The sequence below is a fragment of the Abramis brama genome (genome assembly GCF_963993115.1).
Source record: "Abramis brama genome assembly, chromosome: 22".
NCBI classification, from domain to species: domain Eukaryota; kingdom Metazoa; phylum Chordata; class Actinopteri; order Cypriniformes; family Leuciscidae; genus Abramis; species Abramis brama.
The window spans coordinates 14,612,297-14,621,916 of record NC_139984.1 but is presented as its reverse complement, the minus strand read 5'-3'; the positions used below and the strand labels follow the sequence as shown (position 1 = coordinate 14,621,916).

Genomic DNA, 9,620 nt, shown 5'->3' with positions numbered 1-9,620 from the left:
AAAGGTTTAAAAGTGCTAGAATTCAGATCAGCTCACAGAAAACCCGGGGAGGACAAACTCAAAAATTGCCAAAAGCCTCATTTTATCCTGTTAAACATATATACTCCTATTTCTTAAAAATACATTTAACAGCTTCAGCTTCAAATTCCAATTTTTATAAATGTACTGTATCTGTACACATTCCTAATGTTCAATTCAATTCCTTTTAACTTTTTAATTACATTTATTGATTGTAAAATTGTGTCCAAAAGTCCATTAATGCCTATAAATACAGCAGAGCGTAGGGACAACTTAATATTTTTGGCTTTGTTATGAAACAATTACTTTAAGAAATCATTCTTACAATATAAAAACGTCCTCAATTACTCGTTTATGTCAGTTGGGCAAAAACAAGTTTCTTCTCCCCAGGTTTTTGGTATGAAAAACAAATAAATGAGGTGATGCGTTGTGCTGTTTTGAGGTCCTGTTTCAACAAACAGAAAATAATATAATGACAAAACGACTAGGCAATATCCCAATCAAATGTCCCATGCTTTGAATGTCAAAGACCAGGCTGGTGACTTCTTTGTGTCTCTTTCAGACCCTTTTCATAAAATGTTCATTCGAATCAAAGCAGCTGAAAAAAACGGAGAAAACGGACAAACAGTTCACGTGTACTACTGTGCATGTTTTCGGCTAAACGATCATTTGCAGTTTAAAATGTTTCCAGAGCAGCATAATATTGTTTTGTCTTAGTTTCGCCTTTTACCTTTCTGCGGTCTTTCCTGCTTGTGAGATATTCACATTCACTACAAACACAGATGTGGACACAGAATAGATTTACCCAAAGGGATGAGGTGAATAGAGAGAGAGAGAGAGAGATACATCTGTTTGTATCAGGCACTGCTTTCACTGCTGGTACGTTGATCAACTGTTTCTTTACACACATGGCCATTGGTAATGAATGATTATTTGGTAAGAACTTGTGCAGTCCACTTGCTGGGAAATGGCAACTTAGAAGAGATTACATGACAAAGTCCTGTTTTTGTAATATTCAAATGAACCTACAGCAACTGGAATTGTGGTTTCAGACATTTCAGTGTGATGGTGCAAATTATTACGGAGGTTAAAAACTGTACAACCAAACACACCAATAGACAGCATCAGTCGGGTCTGATCGAATACTGAGAATAAAAAACGCAAACTGAAACCTGGATCACATTATGGGCCTCTAGTACATGCTCTAAAGAATAAAGACTAGTCCATTCTACTGGATTATGCCACTATTAGTCTATTATATGCAGGTAAAATCCCACCTTATTCATCTCCTTTGACTCACATGGAAAAACAAGGAACAGGAAAAGCTATAGGGAAACGCTAATACTTCATCCATTTTGTTCAATATGATGCAAGATACATAATTATGTAAACCTGCTAGACATTTTTTTTTAAATCCATCAGCAATTTTTAATACAACTATCTAAATTACAAAATATACTGAAAAAGAAGCAATTATAATATATTTTTTCAGATGTGGTACTTCGTACACTGCAAAAAAATATTCTTGTTTTTGTTTTGACTTTTTTTTTTCCATTCACATATACCAGGGTTATCATAATGTATGTCTCTCTCTAAAATAAAAACCTGCCTAAAATACTTTAATTTTTAAAATATATATATGATCGGGAGGTCAGGATCTGGGAGTGAGATACTGTTGCGCCACGGAGACTTAAAATTAGTGCTGGAAGGAGGAAAACCATTTTGAGATTTTAGAGTATTGATGGTTGTTTGAACTTTGTGTCTGTATGTGTCTAATGTGTCTCTTTTCAGGAAGCGTGGAGGTTGAATGGGGAAAGGGAGGGGATTTCAGTGGGTCACATTGGCAACCCAAAGAGGTCAAGTGCCTTCTGCTGTAAACAAAGTGCTTCTTTTGAGAAAAAATTGTAAACCTGTAAGAATTTAACGTAAAAATTATTTTGCTTTAGTTCTGTCAGTGGTCACATTGTACCAAGTGAACAAATTGTGCAGTTTTTACCCTCTTTGCCTTTCTATTTTCAGTCCCTATGTTCTCTCACATAAAAACTACTTACTGACCATTCCAACATTTGTATTAACACACATTAAAAAAAGCTGGAAGAACACATTTTTTTAGATGATATTTTCATCTAATCACTTACACAGTATTATGTTTTAAAACTGCTTTTGAAATTTAGATGTGATGATAATTACTTGATTGAGTCTTGTTGAATCTTAAAAAATTTTTTTTGGAATAACCAACTTCACTCCTTCATTCCTTCACTAATTCTTCCACTCCTGGCCAAGAAGACAGTTTAAGTTTAAGGGCAAGCAACTATTACCTGACTTTGAGTCAGGTCTCACATTTGGAAAAGAAAACAAAATTTATATTTCACTTCAAACTTTCAGAGTCTCAAAGACAGATTAACTTTTCTACATTAATCTTTTCCTTTTTCTACTAATATTATTACTTTATAAAGTATGCAGTACCATGCCTTAAGGCCTACTGATGCTGCTGTCTAACTACGAAATTGTAGGACAGGGGATGGTGGGAGAGGTTCAAAAGGGTATTTAAAAAATCATAGCTAAAATCCAGACAGCCTAAATAAAAGCTCCATGATATTTTATATGCTTGTTTTCCTCCAGGCTCATTAAAAAGCTGTTGTGCGCTTTTGTTAAAGGGTTAGTTCACCCAAAAATGAAAATTATGTCAGTAATTACTCACCCTCATGTTGTTCCAACCCCGTAAGACTTTCGTTCATCTTCGGAACACAAATTAAGATATTTTTGATGAAATCTGAGAGTTGTCTCACTCCTTCATAGGCTGCGAAGTAACTGATATCTGCCATCCCAGAAAAGTTAGTAAAGACATCGTTAAAATAGTCCAAGTGACTACAGTGGCTCAACCTTAAGTTCATCAAATGACGAGAATACTTTTGGTGCGCAAAAAAAACCTATTCATTTTCTTCTGTGTGAGCCTCTGAGTGAGTTGACGTAGTGTAACAGCACAGCGCTTCTGGGTTGTACGTCAAAACGTAGGCTCACTATATGGGCCAATAGTGAGCCTACGTTCTGAGTCGTTATTTTTGTGTTTTTTTGCGCACAATAAGTATTCTCGTCGCTTGATAAACTTAAGGTTGAGCCACTGTAGTCACTTGGACTATTTTAACAATGCTTTTACTAACTTTTCTGGGATGGCAGATATCAATTACTTCGCAGCCTATGAAGGAGTGAGCCAGCTCTCAGATTTCATCAAAAATATCTTCATTTGTGTTCCGAAGATGAACGAAAGTCTTACGGGGTTGGAACAACATGAGGGTGAGTAATTACTGACAGAATTTTCCTTTTTGGGTGACCTAACCCTTCAAGGCTTCTATGTGTTCAAGTGTTCTATTTCCATACCCCAATGGGGAGCACTAATTCTCCTCTGCCCTGAGCCCCTGTGACTGGCCAGGCAGGTGTGGGGACCTCATTGAAAGGCCTGGTGAAAGCGAGGCAGAGTGGTCGTACTGAGGCTAGAGCTGAACACTGGTGGGAGTGGGTGCAGGGGCCCAAGACCGAGCCCCCCACCGGAGCCTGGTTGCTCCTGAGGTTGAGGTTGCAAAGAGGTAAGAGGCACTGCACCTGTGGCCGAGGCAGAGTGTGGTTCGACAGCATGCGAAGATGCTGACGACGAGGAGGAAGAAGAAGAAACTGTGGAGGTGGTGGAGTAACCCATTACCAGCCCTCCTGAACTCATGGGGGTGCTATAGGGTGGCAGATTTAGTGGAATAAAGCCCAGCAGATGAGAAAAGTCCATGTTAGCAGCACACAAAGACTCAGCAATGACAGCGGGGCTCTTGGACATGAGGGGGTCCCCGCAAAGGTCATCCGACAATCCCACCGGAGGTTCCAAACCCTCCTTATTGGGCGAAGCTGAGGGTGGCGGAGGAACTGGGAGTCCACTCTGAAGATCCATCAGGAAACTCTCCATCTCCACCTTCAGGGGCTTCTCCAGCAAGTATGAGGTAGATCCGAGCTGGTACTTGGGCGGTGGCTGAGGGTGCTGCTGTTGCTGGTTCTGCAGGGAAGGCTGCTGCTGATGTGAAGATGGGGAGTGGTGGTGATGGTGAGGGTGGTGATGGTGATGATGATGTGGGTGATGGTGATGCAGTGATGACGGAGGTTCCATGTGGCAGCCCATACCCATGGCAGTGGATAAAGTCCCTGGAACCAATGAGTGATGGTGGCCCACACCTGGATTGGACATGGCCTGGAGATGATGAGGGTTGTACATGCCCATGGGAAAAGGGGTGGCACCGTGGAAAGGCTTTGCCATCATCGAGTCCTTGGTAGGTCCCATGCTACACATCATAGGGCTTATTTCTTCTTTCACAGCACAAGGTGGAGAACCAGACCCAAGTAAACCCAACATATCCGGAGGTTCCGTCTTGATCTTCAGCAGCTCCTGCGAGTGACTCTTCTTGACGTGTCGCGTCAGATGGTCCTTCCGCCCAAAACGTTGGGCACAGTACTGGCACAGGAAGTCTTTGCGTCCCGTGTGTACAACCATGTGTCGGCGAACATCCTTTCGTGTGTAAAATCGACGATCACAGTGGTCACAGGGGTGTTTCTTCTCCTTGGCACCACCCGAAGACTTGCCTGAGTGGCTCTTGAGGTGCTCCAAGAGTGCAGGTGTGCTCTCGTAGCTTTGCAAGCACACCTTACAGGTAAGATCACCAGCTGTGGCTGAGTGCATAGCCATGTGGCGCTTGTAGCCCAGCTTTGTGTTATAGTGTTTGCCACACTCCTCGCACTTAAAGGCCTCTTTGTTGGGATCGTGAGTCTGCAGGTGGTTTTTCAGGTGATCTTTGCGGTGAAACATCTTTTCACAAAATGAGCACTGGTGAGTCTTCTGTGGGGAGTGTGTGGCCATATGCCTACAAAAGAAGACAAAAACAGACTTTAGCTAAAGACTGATGAACAAAGGCAAATTGAACATTTCTGTTAAACTAACTCAAATGTTGTATTTAACATGTTCATGAGTTCATGTCAGACTGCAGGGGACCCTCTAAAGCAGGAGTGTCTACTTCTCCTGGAGGCCCACCTTCCAGACTAGTTTAGTTCCAAACTCATCCAACACACCTGCCTGGAAGTTCTAGTAAGCCTAAAGACCTTAGCTTGTTCAGGCGTGTTTAATTATGGTTGGAGCTAAACTCTGCAAGAAGTTGGTCTTCCAGTAGCTGGGTTGGACACCCCTGCTCTTAAGTATAAACTACTATACCAAAGGTGTCCAATCCTGCTCTTGGATTGTCCTGCAGAGTTTAGCTGCGGTACACAGGGAAGGAGATTAAAAGCAGTTTTTTTAATGGATGTCAACGGAGGAGAGGCTTTACTACGCTGAATAAACTTGCTTTTGTGGGAAAACAGATTATCATTTAATGAATTGACAGAGGATCGGCTAATCTTGTTTACCATTAAACATTTGTTTTGGATTGATCCATTTTTAGAGTTTACACATTAAAAAATGCTGTTTTATAAGAGAAGTCACAGACAATTTTGCGACGGCACTTTTCATTAATTTCTATGGTTCCGCAAACAGTGATTGACTGTTGCACAAATCTGACAGGAATTCAATGATGTCAACACTGTATTGTGATTGGTTATCAAGGTCGTTGGACGTTACACTTTCTCCAATGGTAGAGCCACAGACCCACGTATCTATCTCTCAATAATAAGACAAGGCCCTAAGGCCCTAATTTACAAAGTTCTTTTTCATCTCATTTATGTCTGACCTCAACCTTGGAAAATTATATAATCGTCACAGACCAGTGGCTGTTTGAAGGTGTTTAACAGTCGGCGCAAAGTCTTCCAGAAAGTTGATGCTGGCGAGCTATTTCAAACCATTGAAACAAATAGTTTTAGAAAGAATTAGTTCAAAATGACGTCACATCTGTTCGTTCTACAATTACGCTTGAAATATATCGGGCCTTTATATGCAAGTAACACCTACCTAAAGAGCTTATATTTGGAGCTGAAAGCCTTAGGACAATGGGGTTGGGAACAGTGGAAAGGTTTCTCTCCTGCGTGACAGAACGCGTGAAGCCGGAGCTTATCCTGTGAGCTGAAGAGGGCACCGCACACCAAACACTCGTTCCCACTGCCTCTCCCTTCCCTCTCCCTCTCTCTCTCGCTCTCGGTCTGTCTTTCCGTCCTCCCTGCAGCGGGACCTCCAAACACTTTGGTGGCGCCTCGTCGATCTTCGTCCTCCAGCGTCAGTGTGGCAATGTGGTTCGGGGCATCGGCGGCAGCTGCTGCCATGGCAGCCCTAGGGTGCCGTTGCCATTGAAACTCGGCCGTGGCTGCCCTGCCTTCCAGGCTCTAGTTCGATATTGCGGTGATATTTTCAGGGATGCAGGCTCTTAAATTGTCTGCTACCTGTACAATATGTGACCAAAAACAAAAATAAATAAACAAACACGACAAGGTGAAGCAGATTTTTTCTTTTGTTTTAAGCATGTCAATTTATGATTTTTCTTACATGCAAGGAGACAGCTTACCCTTTTTATGTGCTGAAAACTTGTCTCCCAAAAGAATTGTAAGTGCTTTTCCAGTCTTTTTCGTTTACCTTCACACCCTCATCCAGTCCCACCTGCCATGACTGGGGACAAGTAGGTGACAATAGTGCTCATCATCATCTTCACCCTATCATAAAATAAGAAAGAAGATATATGTTGATTAGTGTTTGTTTTCAAATATTTATTAAACTTGGTTAATGTTTATTTCTAACATGTTTCATTTTTAATTAAATGTTGTATATTTTACCATTACATGTATTATGAGCTGACAAACAATATAAATCAAATAATAATAATGTTAACATTATCAAGACCGATAAATACTTTGTTAATTCATAGACTAATGTTAAATGTATACAATCTTATTTTAAAGTGTTACCTTAAAAGGACCAATTATATTTGAAATTATCTGGCACTAATATAATTTCTAAACTGAACAATAAATCATTATTTATGGGTTCCTTACATCAACATGAAGGTGAAATGTCAGCCTGTGGGCATACTGTAAATGTTCTAAACATTTTTACTTGTTTCACTATGCTAGCTAGAGGGCAGTAATGTACAGAACAATTAATAAACTGGGTAGTAACAAAGTTGGCAATTCTTGCCTTGCTATACCGCATTAACAATCGAGGTGTTTGTGTGTCTTTGCATGTTCTGTCATGCATGTGTGTACATGTACTCCAGTGTAAGGCTCATGTAAAGCACCTAAAGCTCCTAAAGCACACAAATCTACCTCTAGGAATGGCAAATAAATTAAATCACATGATATTACCCCTTGGTCAAAAAAAAAAAAAAAAAAAAAAAAACATTTTAAAATCATCATCATCTCTTCTTTATTGACATTATCTATTGCACTGTAAAAAGTATTGTTGGTTTAACTTAAAAAGTAAGTAACCATGTTTGCCTTATAATTTTGAGTTCATTGAAATAAAAAGTTTGAGTTAATACAATGAAGGAGATTAGTTTAATCAACAGAAATTTGAACCACATGAATTATCCAAGTTGATCTGACAAAAGAAAAATGTTGTGATAAATCATGAAAGTTTTTCTTACAGGTGTACAATGAAGTACATTAAGTACTTTTGGCAAGATGACGTTCAGTGGTGTGACATGCTACACTTCAAACTATATAAAAAACATGTTCCTAATTCTTTTAGAATTATTATGCATGGTATTTTTATGACCATTATACCCGAAAGACTATTTGTACTTTTAAAAATAAATGTCACAACACACACCACGACTAATGAACTAATGATTGCAAAAAGATTATTAAAACAGTGTAAGAGCAATGTTGACCAGTAACAAGACCTACGATTGACACTTTCCATTAAAGGTAAGCCTATAATCAATAAAATTTAACTTGAAATTGTCATGTTAAAACAAAACAAAGTCCATGTACAAATTACAGACAGGCAATAAATTAGATGTATTAGAGCAAATAATAAATGTCAGGATGATCTTGTGATCCATAGCTAGACTTTTGGCTTTTTAGGGTGCTTTCACACTAGCACTTTTGTTACACACCCAGGTTCAAATGACGTCAAGAGTTCGGTTCATTTGACACTTTCCATTCAAAACCAATTATAGTAATGAATTGCAAGGACAGCAACATCTGCGTTAACAACCAAGATCATTCACCATCACTCTCTTATTACATAAGGGAAATCCCCAAACTCTGCTATGAGTCTCTCTGAACTCACTTAATAAAACTGAGAATCAAGGCTTCGTTTACACACGGTCTGTATGCTCAAAATCATGTGACATCAACATACAGTTTATTTTTGTAATTTTGTATTCTCTCATCAATGAAATACGATCACATTGATCAATGCAGACACACTGTTTTTATGACAGGTATGATAATGAAAGTCGGACATAAAGCCAAACTCATAACCCACCGCAGAACCACCCCTTCTAATGCTACTGGCATTCATTCATGTACCTCCTTTGCTTTATCAGTGAGCGCTTATGTCACACCACTAATATTTTACTAATTGTTACATTAATTTTCTTTAGTATTGAGTATTGAGCATTTAAAATATGGTCCCTTTCCTGATGGATGCATTACTTTTGTATTAAGGATCAGTATTTTGCATGTGTGGAGTATTTTTCACTAACATCTCTCATAAGTATAAACCTCTAGTCAATTACCCTTTTGGTTAGAGTTCAAAATCCACCTGTCTCCTGCTGACCACACATTTATTAATGCAGTCACATGAGCCTAAAATGTAAACATTTACAAACACAATTTTTACAACAGACTTCATAACCAAACAATCAACTACTGACTATTTCTTTGTTATATACTTTTAATAGCCAATTCATATTTTATACCATTCAAAAGTTTAGGGTCGGTATAACTTTTTTTTTTAAAGAAATAAATACTTTTATTCAGAATGATGTTACAAAAAGTTTTCAACATTGATAAGAAATGTTTCTTGAGCAGCAAATCAGATAACGCTGAAAATTCAGCTTTGCATCACAAGAATACAATATGTTTTAAAATACTAAAACAGAAAACTGTTTTGAATTGTATTTTTATTATAGTTTTGAATTTATTTTTGATTAAATAAATGCAGTATTGGAGAACATAAGAGTCTTCTTTCAAAAACATTTAAAAAAAAATTCTACCGACCCCAAACTTTGTAACGGTATAGTGTGTATGAATGCATGACTGCCCCTTAAAGTCAACAAGAAAGTAATACACTCTCCTTATCATGATTGGTCCATCACTGTAAGTTATTCCAAAGACAAAAAAAGTCTTCTGTTCATTCTGGTATGTATCAAATCCCAGCTGATTTTTCCCCTCATTGAATATCTTGTTTTATTTCGAAACGTCACTATAGAAGTAAAGAGCTGCAGATGACAATTTACGTTGACTTTAAAGGAGTACGTTTCTCCATATGTATGTGTCTAAGAGGAAGTGACAGCTGTGTGGCGCTGCAGCAGTCATCACACAGCGGGACGGGTGCAGGGGGGTGACAGCGCTCCATTCACTTGCTCCAGGGAGCCCTGCGCCATTGTGATGCTTCAGCTTCTCCACCGCAAACATTCCACATGCAT

At 39.0% G+C, this 9,620-nt stretch overlaps 1 protein-coding gene across 1 annotated transcript in view; it reads right to left on the bottom strand.

The window, feature by feature from the left end:
• Positions 1–2,251: 2,251 nt before the first annotated feature.
• The window catches only part of plagl2 (pleiomorphic adenoma gene-like 2), a 39,685-nt gene continuing 32,316 nt past the window's right edge, over positions 2,252–9,620 (bottom strand). The window contains exons 2-4 of the mRNA XM_084098539.1: positions 6,534–6,678; positions 5,987–6,411; positions 2,252–4,913 (exon numbers count right to left, since the gene is read on the bottom strand). Coding sequence (XP_083954665.1) covers positions 3,464–4,913; positions 5,987–6,294 — 1,758 coding nt within the window. The 5' untranslated portion in view covers positions 6,295–6,411; positions 6,534–6,678 and the 3' untranslated portion in view covers positions 2,252–3,463. The remainder of the gene's footprint in view (positions 4,914–5,986; positions 6,412–6,533; positions 6,679–9,620) is intronic.